Source organism: Coregonus lavaretus (genome assembly GCF_964263955.1).
Source record: "Coregonus lavaretus genome assembly, chromosome: 30".
Classification (NCBI taxonomy): Eukaryota; Metazoa; Chordata; class Actinopteri; order Salmoniformes; family Salmonidae; genus Coregonus; species Coregonus lavaretus.
In genome coordinates this window covers 23,381,346-23,397,976 of record NC_140017.1, presented here as the reverse complement: position 1 = coordinate 23,397,976, position 16,631 = coordinate 23,381,346, and the positions used below count along the sequence as shown (strand labels likewise).

Sequence of the window (16,631 nt, the reverse complement as noted above, 5' to 3'; positions counted from 1 at the left end):
TCTGTGACTCTCCCTTGGATGTGGAGGAGGAGCTGTGCTCTTCTCTGTGTCAGGTTGTGTCTGTTACTCGGTCTGCCCCAACCTCTGGTGTCACAACCTGCACCATTGAACCCCTGCTATGCGCTGCCATCCTCGACTCTGTCCTGCAACAGACAAGTGTCCTGTTTATTTTTACTATTTTCTACATTGTAGAATAATAGTGAAGACATCAAAACTATGAAATAACACATATGGAATGATGTAGTAACCCAAAACGTTTTTTGAGATTCTTCAAATAGCCACCCTTTGCCTTGATGACAGCTTGCACTCTTGGCATTCTCTCAACCAGCTGGAATGTTTTTCCAACAGGCTTGAAGGAGTGCCCACATATGCTTAGCACTTTTGGCTGCTTTTCCTTCACTCTGCAGTCCGACTCATCCCAAACCATCTCAATTGAGTTGAGGTCGGGGGATTGTGGAGGCCAGGTCATCTGATGCAGCACTCCATCACTCTCCTTCTTGGTAAAATAGCCCTTACACAGCCTGGAGGTGTAAGGGCTATCTTCAGTATACCCCCCCCCCCCCCCCCCCCCCGTCTGTCTTCACTATTATTATACAATGTAAAACATTTTAAAAAATAAAGGAAAACCCTTGAATTAGTAGGTGTGTCCAAACTTTTGACTGGTAGTGTATGTACTACATAAAATATTATAACTCATATCCTATGAATTTGAAGTACATTACCCTACTTACATTTCTTTGACTGTCTTTTGCCATCTCTGCAGACGTTTCAGGCCTGCTGCAAAGCCTGGAGCAACGTGTTCAGGCTTTGGCCAACACCAGCGACCCCTTGTCGTTGGGCTTTAGTGCTGGTTCGGCAGGAGAGCTGGTGAAGGTTCACAGCCGCACCCTGAACACCCTGCTTCAAGACTCCCAGAAGCCCTTTGGCAGGGTCAGGAGCACCAACGAGCTGACCCACCCTGCTCTGCTGCCAGACTTCACCCAGGCCCGGGACTGACTACTGGTCCTGAAGGACAGCCTGGGATGCAAGGATGACATCAGGGTCGTGAGTGTAGGAGCTCCATCCCTGGGCCCCTACGCAACTTCCTCCAGGCAGAGTGGGACGGCAGAGTGGTTTCCTCCCTGCACTTTGAGCTCAACCAGCCCACGCGAAACAGCAAGCCTACCATCTCCTCTCTCCTGACTCTCTCAAGCCTGTTCCGCCTAGAGAGGAGAGCAGAGCTGCTCAAGGCGTACCCATGTGATGAGGCCACCAGTGGTCCATCCAATGCCTACCGCCTGTCTGCCTTCTCCAACGCCAGGGGCTTTCAGGGCACGTTAATCAGGGAGGCTGCCAATGCTAAGCAGAGGGACATCAGCAACATCTTCCCCTGAGCGGTGTGTACTAGAACTGAGAAGGGCACTGTGGGATACATGGTTAGGAGCCCTGCAGGACACGCTCTCTCCCCAGCCCTGCCTGCTCCCCCTCCTCTGGGTCAGAGCAAGGGCGAGGAACACAGACACTGTCCGAGCCCCAGACAGCCCCCCCGGCAACACCTCCTCCCTGCCCCTCTACCACTGTGCCCTCTATCTAGACAAAGAGCATGGGGACAGTAGATACTGGGAACTGGCTGAGAATAACATTGTCACCCGTGTCCCTCTAGTGGCCAAGCTAGATCCTGTGCTATGTACACTGAGAAGAGTGAGGCTTGTGAGTACCCTTTGAGACTAGACTGCAGAATGCAATGCAGCGATTATGCTGAAGCACTTATTTCTAGACTCAAGGTTTTTACAACCAACTTTATATAATACATCTTCTAAGAATGTTTCTTCTTGCTTTACAAATCTTAAATTATTGTGCATGATAAGATTTAATGCAATACATTTATTTTTTGATTTAATAAAAAAGATAACCAATGATGTCAACAACTTTTGAACATGTTTTGTCTTTGAAACAGACATTTGAAAGCCCACAAAAGGTTATTGACAATATCAACAATCCTTGATACATTGTTTGGGGGTCAAAACCACCAGTTTATCTATGAAAGTTATTTTCATATTTACAGTTACATCCAGCAGAAGATACATTTTCTGTTGCTGTCTATCCTGCTTGACTTCTCTCCTGGGGGGAGAACTGTTTCTCCCATGTTCTCATCACTGTTGCCCTCATCGTTTCTTGTACAAACAAGGCCTCAGCTCCAGTCCTCCTGCCTTCTTTACCCTATCTGGAGCTTCTGCGATCTTCTCAAACTCAAAGGAGTAAAAGTGGCTATTCTCTGTGTCCTAAGGAGGAAGCAAAATGAATACGGTAGGTTATTGTAACAATGCATTTCTTAAAGCCAAAGACAAAAACATGGCCATTACTGTTTACTATGATTACAGCCTTACCTTTGTGACCAACTTGAATCCCAGGCTGGACAAAGCACCCATGAAGTTCCGCACATTCTCAAATCTACTTGCCACCTCTGCAATTTTCAGGATACCCCTGCAAAAAATTACAGTGTTTAATAATGATAATGATTACATAAATAGGGAAAATAAATGGGAACACCTACTCCAGCATATTGACATAACTGTAGCTCTGTTTTTCTGCATAATATCTCTTACCCCATCACCAGCACACGGTTAGCCTCAACTAGAAAATCCCCAAGGTTGGTCCCCATAAGAGAGAGACAGAATACAGCTATGTCCACAGTGCCATCCTTGAGCGGTATCTGCAGACAGATGGGACAAAATATATCATTATTACATAAAAAACACAGACTGCATAGTAAACAGGCACGGATGAAAGAACAGATTGAGGATCAAGGTAAAGTTGGACTCACATTAGCCATGTCGCAGACAGTTACACGGTCACAGATAGGTGCCAAGTCAAAACTGTGCACTTTGTTCTTCACACTAAGAGCGATTTTGCAGTCGCCACAGCCGAAATCTGCCACCACCAGAGAGGCAGGCCTGGAATCAACACAAATGGTCTTACAAAGAAAGCCACACACTATTTCAATGTGGATCCCCCACCCCAGAACCAATACAGGAAAAATACAAAAACTATGAAAACAGCCATTTTAAATACTGCAAGTACGTTAGTCAGATAAAAGCATAACACAACTCACTTGTGGCGTATGTAGGAGATGATGGCGTCGACAGGATTAGCTGGCCAGTGCTGTACCTGTGCCGTGAAGCCCCTGTGGTAGATGCTAAAAGCCTGGGGGTCCTGTCTGAACATGCGTTTAGCCTCCCCACTAGACGTGGTGTACAGAACCTCGTTAATATAACGGAACCGTGCTGACTCCAAACGCTGCTCCATGCGGGACCTCAGAGCAGCCGAGCGGTCTGCAGGAGCCTCTTTCACCTCCTCTGTGGTGCGTATCTCCTCCTCCTGCTCTGCAGGTTGCTCTTTCTTTTCCGGGCTCTGGCCATGCAGCATTCTCCTGAGCTTCTCTCTCCTACGGTCCTGCCCTTTGCTCGCCTCCCGTTTCCTTCTCTTACTGCCAGACGGCTCCGGGTGATGCTCCGCCCTAACCACCTCCTGAGGTTTCTCCTCTTCCGTCTTTAACTCTTTACCTAGTGGGACTGCTTTTACTTGACTGCCCCCCTTTGTCTTTTTCTCTGAAAAGTTCTTATTGTTTTGGACTATTTCTGTGCCTGGAGTGGAAGCAGTCTCAGTGAAAGTCATCCCTTTTCCCTCTGGGACCTTTTTCCTTTTCTGTGTTTTACACTCACCCTCTTTCTCCTGTTTGTTTTTCTTTGTCTGGCGTTGCTGTGTCTGGACAACCGCTGTTTCCCTGTTCACATCAGAAGCTGATTTTGGTCCATCTTCTGTATCCTTTTGCACAGTGGTCACTGCTTTTGTGGTTTTTGGGGGTGTGGTATTCTCTCCATTTTGAATTTTGAATTTGTTTTGACATTTCTTCTTGTTCTTCATCTTGTTTTTCCATTGCTTTCGGTTTAATCTCTCAATCTCAGCATCTGCTGCAGCTTTTCCTTCATCCTTGATAGATTTTGAATCTTGTTTACTACCACCCTGAATGGACTCTGTATTTTTTACCTTTTTGAACACTAGGAAAATGAGAAAGAAAACCTCAAACATCTTTTCAACTTAAGACAATCAATTGACAGTTGTGCTTGTGAAACAACTCACCTGCTTTTATTGGCTTCTTAGCTAAAGGCACTGCAGCCTCCTTGGCACCCAGATCTCCACTGTCTTTCTCAGTCTCTTCTCCTGAAGCAGCTACTCTCTTGCGTCCTCTTTTGCTTCTTTTCTTCTTCCTCTTGGTGTGTGGTGTCAGTATGGCCTCTGTTTCACTGTCACTGCCTGCTTCCCGAGGAGGGGTACCATTGCTCTTGCTCCAGTTTGGTACTGACCCCAGTGTTTGGAGGGTCCGTAACAAACTCTTCTTCTTCCCAACACTTTTCTGTTCGAAAAAGCAGAATGACAGTGTCAAACTGAATACCAGTGTAAACCAGAATTCAACCCTCTATTTGAATTTGTGGTCACTGGCAGCATGAGTTATGCCTGGCTTGCTAGCTACATAGGTACATTTAATTATAAAGAAGATTGAGATGGCATCTCACCGTGATATTGGTACTGCCAGACAGTTTGAAACTGCTGATGACAGTCTTGGTCAGAGCTTTGGCTTCTGGGTCATCGTTCCACTCATCCTCCTCAGCGAACATGCTTGACCAGCACTGTAACCGTAACTGTAATGCATTAAGTGAGCAAGTAAACAAGAACGCACGTGTATTAGAATAAGTGGTCTCTAGACTAGTTTGATGCTTTTCGGTACTGGCAGTAGATTCCAGAAAAGCTTAAATCAACGCTAACCTGCTTCTTGATTGAACAAGCTAATGTAACTAGCTAGCCTTAGCTAGCGTTTCAGACATTACAGTATTTGGCGGCCATACGTCAAAACGGCTAGCAACATTCATTCCATTGCAGAGACGACAACTTCACTCACCTGTCAGATGACTTATCAACATGAGATGTTAACGGACTTAATTGAATCGATCAAATGTGTAGGTTTAGAAGGTAACCGGTGGATATTGCCAATTTCTGTTAAGCCACGTTTGGCTCGCGCATGGACCAACACAAGCGCATGTGAATGACGCCTCTCCCGCAACGGATGGTGGGACATGAGTCTTATCTGGTTTGTATGACTACAAATGGAGGACACAAAAAACACTTTTTAAATCATGAAACAATGGAAGTTACGAAATTAACCTTTATTATATAAGAGGCAGAGTTGTACAAAATAAAGGGCCTGTGGTTGTTCTCTAATGTGCTGATTTGACAACACTGTTGGGTGACATATTGACAAACTGTATGTGATTTTGTAGCTCAGTTGGTAGAGCATGGCCCTTGCAACGCAATTGTTGTGGGTTCGTTTCCCACGGGGGGCCAGTATGAAAATGTATGCACTCACTAACTGTAAGTCACTCTGGATAAGAGCGTCTGCTAAATGACTAAAATGTAAATGTAATTCTGTAACTGTCCCAGAACCAGAAGAGAATGGTTGCAGAGGCCCTCCACTGGCAAAATGTTCTCTCAAGACATAAACGTTTATTGGTATGAAACTAAAAAATAAATATACCACTAAAAGACAACATAGCATAAAATATATGCAGTAGTAGACATTTGATATGACTACGAGGATTCATTATCTGCACCTAGTCCATTATTGTTGTACATTTAAACATAATAATATATGCCATTTAGCAGACACTTTTATCCAAAGTGACTTACAGTCATGCATACATACATTTTCCGCATGGGTGGTCCCAGGAATTAAACCCACTACCCTGGCGTTACGAGCAGCATGCTTTACCAACTGAGCTACAAAGGACCATGTTTGACCCTGAACTCTCAGACTCCTGTGTTGTAAAACATTGTTTAGAACATCACCTGTGCAGTTTATTATAACAGACAGGCTTTTAATCCCTGAGTGGAGATTCTTCTGTCCTGGTCAGTCCAATAACGGAGTCCTTCTTCCCCTGAGGATAAGTGTCCAATGTCCTCCTCCTCCCTCACGGTGCTTTGCCTTGTTGCCGCTCCTGTTTTCTCTGTAGGTAGCGAGCACGGGCATCGCTCACAGAGCTTTCATCGTTCCGTTTCTCCAGTTTCTTGAACGCGTCTTCAGCAGACCCCTCTGGAAATAAACCAAACACACAGAATGACCTCTATTAGATTGTCAAGCAGACAAAACAAGCATACGAAGCATTCGAATCACCTGGGGGGCTTGAACAGAAAAGGCACTACAGTAACTTATCTTGTCCAATAGGAATGCTCAATTACATTTTCCATTAAAAAAAACTTTGCCCATATTAGAGGATTTTGAATGACACCTGTACTGTACATAATAAAGGAGCAACTACAGAAACATCAAATGTTATACAATTCTTTCTATACCAGTAAATTAATACTCATCACCAGAGTCCATCACCCACCTGTTTGTCTTTTAGCTGCTTCCTTAGTCTCCCACTTGGCCACCTCCTCGTCTGTCACCTCCTCTCTGGCCACGCTGCTCAGCTCGTACACATCCACCTCATGGAGCTTAGGAAGCAGGTCCTTCACCCAGTCATAGCGGATGGGGCACACCGTCCGGATGTAGATCCGCGAGGTGACCAGCAAATCATGGAAGATCACCCAGTCCAGCTGGGGCTCCTGGTCAAAGAGCTATGGGAGAGGGGGAGTCAGGTTAACATGCAGGAGAGATGGTGAATCTAATATACATTTTGGGGATTTTATGGACTGTTCTGAATTGAACAGAATATAGTCCTGGAAGTCTTTACCGTTGATGATGGATGAATGTGAACCATGGATCCGTGTCCATCCATCGTGCAAAACACCTTCCCAACTGACCTGAGAGAAAACCACAACATCTTAGTTATCTTTCTTGACTTTTTAACATTACTGGGATAAAAGCCGTACCTTCTTGCCACGTTGGTGAAGTAACCAGCGCATAGACATCTCCTGAACAGCTCACTCTTATTGCCATCAAACTTCTCCATAGGGAAATCTCTCTTCTGGAAACAACAGACATACCATGATTATAAATCTGTACATACATGCTCAGAGCTTCACATCATAGTTTTAGCTACACTAAAACTAATAAGATAAGTAAACAAACAAACAACAAACTGACCTGTTGTAGTCGTAGGAGGATCTCTCTGAGCTGGGTCTCCACGCTGAAGGCTGACTTTAGCGCTCTCCAGTGTATATAGTTGTCTTTACACCACGCTGACGGGGCATCACTACAGTAGACAGCAAAACAAACTCATGTTAGATGGAGACCCATGAACATGAATGCAGTGAATATAATGCATCTTATTAAATACATTAAGAGGAGTGAAGGTTGTATACCTGGCCTTGCACTTCTCAAACACACTGAGCAGCATGGTGAAGTCATTACAGCTGCCCGCCTGCACTCCCAACTGCCTGTGCTTCTGATCTGCCTCCTTCTGCTTCTCTGGATGTCCTGCAGAGAGAGCAATGCCAAACATTTTGATTAGAACTATGACTTGGGATTATGTCCGACTGAAATCCAATGGAATAAAACGATAAAGTCCATGATGTATACACGTGTATTCCTGACATAACGTAGCCGGCCGCGACCGGGAGACATGGGGCGGCGCACAATTGGCCCAGCGTCGTCCAAGGTAGGGGAGGGTTTGGCCGGCAGGGATGGCGTTTGCAATGCCAGGGTTGTGGGTTCGATTCCCATGGGGGGCCGGTATGAAAAAAATAATGTATGCACTCACTAACTGTAAGTCGCTCTGGATAAGAGCGTCTGCTAAATGACTAAAATGTAAATGTAAATGTATAACCACATCTTCATTGGCTAAACCCAGGCCTCAGGCCGTTATTGTCTACCTGGTCTGATGAAAATGTTCTCCACAGACAGCATGGCAGCTACAGGCAGCAGGAGGTCCTCAACGCCCAGGGAGGCAGCCTGGAGCAGGGCCCGGGTCAGCCCTGGGGGCAAGGGGAACTCTACCATCAGCTCACCCAGCCGGGTCACTTTACCTCTCCTATAGACCCCACACAGGGGAGGGGGTTATTGATAAGAGCTAACAAGAGCTATTAAAGATTGAGTGATAGTCATGAAGAACTGCAAAATACTGTATGTGGTATGTTCCCTCGGTTCTTGATGGTGAAAACAGCAGAGTTGTATCCCTATGTGGTTGTAGATGTAGCTGGTGGAGATTAGTATAAAGAATGAGAGATGTACACGGATATACATTATGTCTACATCTCTCACCTGTCGATGGCGTCACATTGGTAAAGCCGTTTCAATGCTTCTAGGATGAACCTCTCCTCTGGACGGTCCAGGTAAGGGAACCTTCGAGAGACACACCAAGCAACCATGGCCTCAAATGACTTGTTGGATTGTATTGTATTATCAACAGTCTTGAAAACGGACACTGGTTTCTCTGAGCACTTGAGGAAGTGGAGCTGTACCTACCTGATGACATCATGAACTCCCAGGCACTTGAGTGTGAGGATAACAGCGGTGAGACTGGTCCGCTGGATCTCTGGTACTGTGTACTCCGGCATGCACTTCTCCCAGAACGCCTGACTGTAGATCCGGAAGCACTTCCCGGCGGAGGTTCTCCCTGCCCGGCCTGCTCTCTGCAGGGCCTCACTCCTACAACACCACACAACATCACAGTCCTGTTCATTAGGCATGAAACAAAAGGAAGCAGACTGAAACAGGGACTTCCGGGACTTACTTTGAAATCGGAACCACTTCGAGGATGTCCATGCCAACCCTTGAGTTGTGGTTGAGTTGCTTCACAAACCCACTGTCAACAATATACCTGCAGTGAACAAATTACAGTCATGAAATTTGAGGCCTTGCCATTCTGTGATGGATAAAAACAGCTCTATGCTGCTCTGATATGCCTTGTGGTGACTTACTTTATTCCATTGATGGTGAGGGACGTTGCTGCAATGTTGGTGGCCACCACACATTTCCTTATACCCGGTGGGGGAGGCTGGAAGATCTGCTTCTGCTGATCTGTGAGAAGGACACAAATCATTCATATTATTTAAAAATGAATTTAAATTCAGTCATGAGTCATGACTTTATACTTTTGATTTAGCAAGCCAATGACATGCTAAACCGTGTCCACTTGAGTGTGAAAGGGAACTCAATCTGTTTTTCTATATGTGAATGTCACAGTCAGGGGTACTCGGACAGTACCGCAAACCTTACCAGTGGGCATAGATCCGTACAGGGGCAGGATCAGCATCCCCTCCACTTTACGGTCCTGCACATCGTAACGATAGTCTATTGATTCAGCCTTCTCATACAGCATGTCACAGGCCTTCTCAATTTCAGACTGCCCTGTTATAAACAGTTGTATGGAAAAAGTATTAACTTGTAATCAGAACATTAATATTCTGGAGATTATGTGTAGATTATCATTAGGTTTACCTGTTAGAAACACAAGGATATCCCCAGCCATCTCACTGGTGTGTATATCCAATGTCACCTTGACAACCTGTCACAGACAAGAGGTTTGTTCATACTCGAAGTTTCCCCCCATACATTTAGTAGCAAAAAATTATTAAATAAACAACTTTGCCTTTTGTGAACTAACAACCGCACATGACTTGTATTTATTTTTCTACCAGCAATGCCTTCTCTGATAGCTACTTTATTGAGGAAAAATGTACTTACTATGACTAAGATATGTGGCTGTCCCACCTAGCTATTTTAAGATGAATGCACCAACTGTAAGCAGCTCTGGATAAGAGCATCTGCTAAATGACATAAATGTAAAGCAAGGAGTATACAGTATTACATTTACATTTTAGTCATTTAGCAGACGCTCTTATCCAGAGCGACTTACAGTTAGTGAATACATATATTTTTTTTATACTGGCCCCCCGTGGGAATCGAACCCACAACCCTGGCGTTGCAAACGCCATGCTCTATCAACTGAGCTACATCCCTGCCGGCCATTCCCTCCCCTACCCTGGACGACGCTGGGCAAATTGTGCGCCGCCCATGAGTCTCCCGGTCGCGGCCAGCTACGACAGAGCCTGGATTCGAACCAGGATCTCTAGTGGCACAATTAGACCACTGCGTCACTCAAGATGCAGAAATAAATAAATAATATTTCTCCACTCCTGTTCCCAAGTCCACATTTGCCTACATTTGGTGTAAAATTTTACTGCAAGAAATGCTTAATTCTGCGGGAGTTTTTATTTTAGCTCAGTTGTACGCTGCTTTGCGATCTATTAACAGCAAGAGTTGCATTAAATAGTCGCAACATGTTGTAATGATGCATTTGGCGATGTTCAATTCAATCGCACAAAACGTATAAACGAAAGCATTCACTGTGAAAGTTGCTAAACCATACCAAACCACTGAATTAAACTTCGACAATGTCCTTTTTGCCTCCGTGGATTGATGTTAACTTTTTCTGCCAGTTCCCAAAAGCATTATCTGGCGATTGGCTGTGTAGGCAATTTGGTGTGCATACAGTTAAGCCCTAAAGTTTAGGCTTATGCACTAATACCAGATAGCCTAAAATAATGAATAAAAACCTAAATGTAGACTATATAAATTGCACAGTAATTATACATTTATTGATTTTTTAAAGGTATTATTTCTCTCTATTCAACCCGCCTGCCCTTCAGCCACACAATATTTAATGACCCTAAACCCGTCCACCCCGCAGTTATCCACTGGGACTGTGGGTTATGAGTCAACCTGCGCATCACTAGCTGAGTTTAAATGAGCTAAATCCTGGGATGGTACAATCACTGAATTTATTCATTATCATACATCATACTAACAGTTGGCCTGTCAGTAAAAGCAAGCTCACTCCCTACCTCTTTAACGTAAACAGAGCTCTCTGTATCTTTTGGTCCTATAGCACAGCCAAACTTGGAGGTGACAGGGAAGGTTCTTCCAGGGATGGTGAAGACAGGACAGCCTCCCAGGAACACAGAGAGCTTGTCTGTCTCCAGGGTGGCTGACATTACCACCACCTTCAGGGGGACAGAGCGACCCTTAGAGGCCTTATCTGGACTGGAGAGGGTCTGCTTCAACAGACCCAGCAAAATGTCCTGCAGTAAAACACGTTACACAACTGTTTAAAGCTACAATCTGGGATTTGTTTCTCAGCAAAACAGCAGCCCCACCACTTGCTTTGGTATACAACTGAGGGATGGAGTTGGGGATATAATCAGATTACTGTTTTGAAGTAGTTGAGTCTACTACTGACCGTGTTAAGGCTCCTCTCATGGGCTTCATCCAAAATGACCACACTGTACTGAGACAGAACAGGGTCTGCCAGGATCTCTCTCAGCAGACAGCCGTCTGTCATGTACTTCACCACCGTGTCCTGACAACACACAAACACAAATCTCCTTTCAGAGACACACATTTGCTGATATACACTACAATCTAATTATCTTTACATTTCAGTGACAATACGTAGACCTATAGAACACTTTCAAGGTGCCTAACACATAAGCGTATCTAATAATTTATGTGAAGTATCACTTTGAGCAGTCTAGTACAGTGTTTCCCGACCCTGGACAAGCACACCTGTTTCAACTTGTCAACTAATCATCAAGCCCTCAATGAGTTGAATGAGGCGTTTGTCCAAGGCTACAATGACAATGTGTACTGTTGGGAGATTCTAGGACCAGGGTTGGGAAACACTGGTCCAGTAGGTAGGTGTCTTGGAGCTCTCTCACCTGTGTCGTGCAGTCATCGAAGCGCACTTGGTATCCGACCTCTCTACCCAGACTACAGTGCATCTCCTGTGATACCCTCTGGGCTACAGTGATGGCTGCTACTCTCCGAGGCTGGGTGATGCCAATTTTACCATTATTCCAAAATCCTACACAAGAAATACAAGTTTACACCTATCCAAACCTTTCAGACCACTCTATAAGGGCAGATCATAGACGAAGGCTATAATAAAGGGTATAGAAGTTTGGGGTCAATTTTGAATTCTGTAGACACAGGTCCCATGGCACAAGCTTACCTGCTTGATGCAAGTATTGGGGAAGTTGAGTCGTTTTCCCACTGCCAGTCTCGCCAGTGACAACCAAAAATGAATTGTCTTTGACAGCCTGTTGAAGTTTGGCCTTATGTTGATATATCGGCAGGTTCTTTGATTCGTCTGAATCTCCCTTGCTCCACTTCGCCCTTTTCGACATGATGGACTCTATTGTTGTTCAACTATGCGAAGGGGAATGATGACAAAAGCTGGTTCCAATAACTTATTTTACACGTATACACTAACAAAGAGTAAACACATAACTGCTTACTTATATAGAGTTGTAGGTCTGACTCTCCGCCACAATATTCTAACTTTTAGGTCGTACAGATTCCAAGTTACACACGTTTCCATCGACAAAACGATAAAACACAGCGACTTCCGGGTACAATGCATTCTGCGTTTTCATTGGTCCTTGTCGCGGCCAAATATCCTGACGTAATACTCGAAGCCGCTCCCCCATGTCTGAAAAGCCACTGCTGAAGTATTGCTTTTATGCACAATTTTCAACGATTAAATGGAATAATATGCAAGAATTGATGAGAAAACGTACAATAGCATTAACATACAAGGGTTCGATTGCAACAATGAGTCAATTTTGTCAGTCTTTTATGACAGTAAATGTACAGATAAGAGATGTTCGGAACCATGGACAGCATCTTGGTAGATCCTCTGCACCTGCATAGGGGAGCTCCCTAGTCTCAAGCACTACACATCAGTCAAAATTAAATACATCAATAAAACAAGAGTAACTGTGTCCCAAATTATTTACACCCGAAGGATGACAGGTCCACCAGAGACAATGGTGTGCTGCAGAACACTCTACCTATGGTGTTCTCTCAGCACTCCCATTCACCTCCTCCCAGGGAGAATAGACATGGGACTTATTGATAAGACATGTATCCAGAGAATGGGACCTATTCCAAAGCAAAGTAAACACTTGGCTTCGCTTATATGATAAATGATTCTGTTACATGGCATTGAGCACCTGGTTCCTTTACAGACTTCTGTATCACAATGGACGTATACCTGGGGGGGATAGTGTTATTAATTGGCAGACAAAAGTGTCCGTCCACAATATGTATATTATTTTCACTGTAAACAGGAGCATTCAAGCCTCTGTGCCCAGAAAGTGGTGATGAATACCGCTCAGTTACTGAAAAGTATCTAATAATTTTCACACAATGCAATTTGAGTTGTATATGATTTAACAGGCACTCAGACTTTGTAAACTCATGGAATTTCACAAAGGAGAATAGCCTGACCACAAACTAATTGTGATGTGACGGATACTTGACTGGGGCCGGGGCGGCAGGTAGCTTAGTGGTTAAGAGCGTTGTGCCAGTAACCGAAAGGTCGCTGGTTCTAATCCCCGAGCCAACTAGGTGAAAAATCTGTCGATGTGCCCTTGAGCAAGGCACTTAACCCTAATTGCTCCTGTAAGTCGATCTGGATAAGAGCGTTGGCAGGTAGCTTAGTGGTTAAGAGCGTTGTGCCAGTAACCGAAAGGTTGCTGGTTCTAATCCCCGAGCCGACTAGGTGAAAAATCTGTCGATGTGCCCTTGAGCAAGGCACTTAACCCTAATTGCTCCTGTAAGTCGATCTGGATAAGAGTGTCTGCTAAAAAAAAAAAGACTAATTGACTTGACTCCCTTACTGCAGACCACTGGCAGAAACACAGTCCTGTGGCTGTCAGCACTGTAGGGACACCTGACAATGGAAACAAGAAGTCCTGAACACAGTGGTTTACCATTGAGAAATAAGTCAATAGGGATTGCTTGTCTGTGAACAATTGCAATTGGCTTGTAGTTATTGGTTTTGGTAATAAACATGTAAGAGCACACAGTCAATGGGGGGGTCCCGTCAGGGAGAGTAGAAGTACCTGAAAGAGGAGTCTGAGGAGAAAACACAACCAAGAATCAAATTGCTCACAATATATAGCAATTGGCTGAACAAACGCTACCTATTAAATTGTTTTAATGTGGTTGCACTGGAAAGACACATTTCATGTTTTTGTATTAAAACATGACAAATAAAAACCCTTGAACACACAATACAACTAAATGTTGAACTGATGAGCTTGCATACACAAACTCATAGCACCTTTGGCAAAGCTTAGCTCAGCCCGTAGAATTTCCTCACTCTTCAGTGCTGGTAGTGGGTAATCCTCCTCTGCTTCCTCTTTTTGGGTATCCATGCTGAGTTCTGACACACTGGTCAATGCATAGCTGCAGTGGAAGGTCATCCTTAGGAAGGGAGAAATCACACGCTAACATACAGTGAGGGAAAAAAGTATTTGATCCCCTGCTGATTTTGTACGTTTGCCCACTGACAAAGACATGATCAGTCTATAATTTTAATGGTAGGTTTATTTGAACAGTGAGACAGAATAACAACAAAACAATCCAGAAAAACCCATGTCAAAAATGTTATAAATTGATTTGCATTTTTAATGAGGGAAATAAGTATTTGACCCCTCTGCAAAACATGATTTAGTATTTGGGGGCAAAACCCTTGTTGGCAATCACAGAGGTCAAACGTTTCTTGTAGTTGGCCACCAGGTTTGCACACATCTCAGGAGGGATTTTGTCCCACTCCTCTTTGCAGATCATCTCCAAGTCATTAAGGTTTCGAGGCTGACGTTTGGCAACTCGAACCTTCAGCTCCCTCCACAGATTTACTATGGGATTAACGTCTGGAGACTGGCTAGGCCACTCCAGGACCTTAATGTGCTTCTTCCTTTGTTGCCTTGGCTGTGTGTTTTGGGTCATTGTCATGCTGGAATACCCATCCACGACCCATTTTCAATGCCCTGGCTGAGGGAAGGAGGTTCTCACCCAAGATTTGACGGTACATGGCCCCGTCCATCGTCCCTTTGATGCGGTGAAGTTGTCCTGTCCCCTTAGCAGAAAAACACCCCCAAATCATAATGTTTCCACCTCCATGTTTGACGGTGGGGATGGTGTTCTTGGGGTCATAGGCAGCATTCCTCCTCCTCCAAACACGGCGAGTTGAGTTGATGCCAAAGAGCTCGATTTTGGTCTCATCTGACCACAACACTTTCACCCAGTTCTCCTCTGAATCATTCAGATGTTCATTGGCAAACTTCAGACGTGCCTGTATATGTGCTTTCTTGAGCAGGGGGACCTTGCGGGCGCTGCAGGATTTCAGTCCTTCACGGCGTAGTGTGTTACCAATTGTTTTCTTGGTGACTATGGTCCCAGCTGCCTTGAGATCATTGACAAGATCCTCCCGTGTAGTTCTGGGCTGATTCCTCACCGTTCTCATGATCATTGCGACTCCACGAGGTGAGATCTTGCATGGAGCCCCAGGCCGAGGGAGATTGACAGTTATTTTGTGTTTCTTCCATTTGCGAATAATCGCACCAACTGTTGTCACCTTCTCACCAAGCTGCTTGGCGATGGTCTTGTAGCCCAATCCAGCCTTGTGTAGGTCTACAATCTTGTCCCTGACATCTTTGGAGAGCTCTTTGGTCTTGGCCATAGTGGAGAGTTTGGAATCTGATTGATTGATTGCTTCTGTGGACAGGTGTCTTTTATACAGGTAACAAGCTGAGATTAGGAGCACTCCCTTTAAGAGTGTGCTCCTAATCTCAGCTCGTTACCTGTATAAAAGACACCTGGGAGCCAGAAATCTTTCTGATTGAGAGGGGGTCAAATACTTATTTCCCTCATTAAAATGCAAATTAATTTATAACATTTTTTGCATACGTTTTTCTGGATTTGTTTGTTGTTATTTTGTCTGTCACTGTTCAAATAAACCTACCATTAAAATGATAGACTGATCATTTCTTTGTCAGTGGGCAAACTTACAAAATCAGCAGGGGATCAAATACTTTTTTCCCTCACTGTACAGGTGTAACTCCATTATATCTTCCACACTATAAATGACAATCTGGATCACTGTAATTTTTACCTAAAGGGGGTATCTCGAAATATAGATCCTTGTTTATGATGCAAAAGTTTATCTGCCTCAACGTTCACCCAATAGATAATTTACCCAATAGAAAATGTAAAAAAATAAAAAATCTAAATCAAGGGTACTTTTGAGATATTAATATTTTAAATGTTGAATAAATGAATGTGAAAAATTGTATTTCAGAGTCTAGACATACTCTATATTTGAGAGCACACTATAAGGAGTATGATGACACCAGAATGTTGGTTCACAGATCATAGGGTCTTACAGGAGGCATGTATAGGTCTAAAAGGGCCTAAAATTGCCACTTTCATCATGATTTTCTAATAAATTGTTTGTGTGATACAAATGTAAAAGCCATGTAAACATTTTCCTCCCAATGAAGTATTGTGAGAATTTCCAGAACAATCTGTGATACCAAAAATATTTTCTGCCTACGCTGGTGTGGAATCAGCCAATAGATTATTTTTCCATCAACAAACTGAAAGTAGGCCCAAGGAAAATTATCAATTTGACCTGATAGGGAAATAGATCTGATAGAGAAATAGACCATCTAAATGGTACACACCTGTGATTGAGCGCCACACTAGGTGAATGAAAAAGCAAAAGGTAATAGAGTGGTGAGTCCTGGTTTTGGGCTTGCAATTATGGCTGTGGCTGGAGGGGATCTGGACTGTGTCCAGGTTCTGA

General features: G+C 44.1%; 2 protein-coding genes across 7 annotated transcripts; both read right to left on the bottom strand.

The window, feature by feature from the left end:
- Window positions 1–1,843: 1,843 nt before the first annotated feature.
- Window positions 1,844–5,090, bottom strand: LOC311105428 (uncharacterized protein). The gene is made up of 8 exons (XM_084147579.1): window positions 4,937–5,090; window positions 4,554–4,679; window positions 4,120–4,393; window positions 3,092–4,037; window positions 2,804–2,933; window positions 2,586–2,692; window positions 2,367–2,463; window positions 1,844–2,261 (listed from the first exon to the last, which is right to left on the bottom strand). Exons 2-8 carry the CDS (start codon window positions 4,653–4,655, stop codon window positions 2,145–2,147), a joined length of 1,773 nt encoding a protein of 590 aa, XP_084003705.1. The 5' UTR covers window positions 4,656–4,679; window positions 4,937–5,090; the 3' UTR covers window positions 1,844–2,144.
- Window positions 5,091–5,182: 92 nt separating this feature from the next.
- On the bottom strand, window positions 5,183–12,391 carry dhx40 (DEAH (Asp-Glu-Ala-His) box polypeptide 40). Of its 6 annotated transcripts, none has more exons than XM_084147556.1 (17): window positions 11,988–12,391; window positions 11,695–11,840; window positions 11,217–11,336; window positions 10,822–11,058; window positions 9,416–9,482; window positions 9,194–9,325; window positions 8,896–8,995; window positions 8,709–8,795; window positions 8,441–8,623; window positions 8,237–8,317; window positions 7,849–8,006; window positions 7,339–7,453; window positions 7,121–7,229; window positions 6,907–7,001; window positions 6,768–6,837; window positions 6,399–6,651; window positions 5,183–5,336 (listed from the first exon to the last, which is right to left on the bottom strand). In XM_084147556.1, exons 1-16 carry the CDS (start codon window positions 12,160–12,162, stop codon window positions 6,415–6,417), a joined length of 2,112 nt encoding a protein of 703 aa, XP_084003682.1. In that variant the 5' UTR covers window positions 12,163–12,391; the 3' UTR covers window positions 5,183–5,336; window positions 6,399–6,414. The 6 variants fall into 6 exon arrangements, with proteins under 6 accessions (XP_084003682.1, XP_084003678.1, XP_084003681.1 ...); XM_084147552.1 differs by having other exon boundaries at window positions 5,183–6,124; window positions 6,423–6,651; window positions 11,988–12,373; XM_084147555.1 differs by having other exon boundaries at window positions 5,183–6,124; window positions 6,423–6,651; window positions 10,822–10,980; window positions 11,988–12,360.
- Between the last annotated feature and the right edge of the window lie 4,240 nt (window positions 12,392–16,631).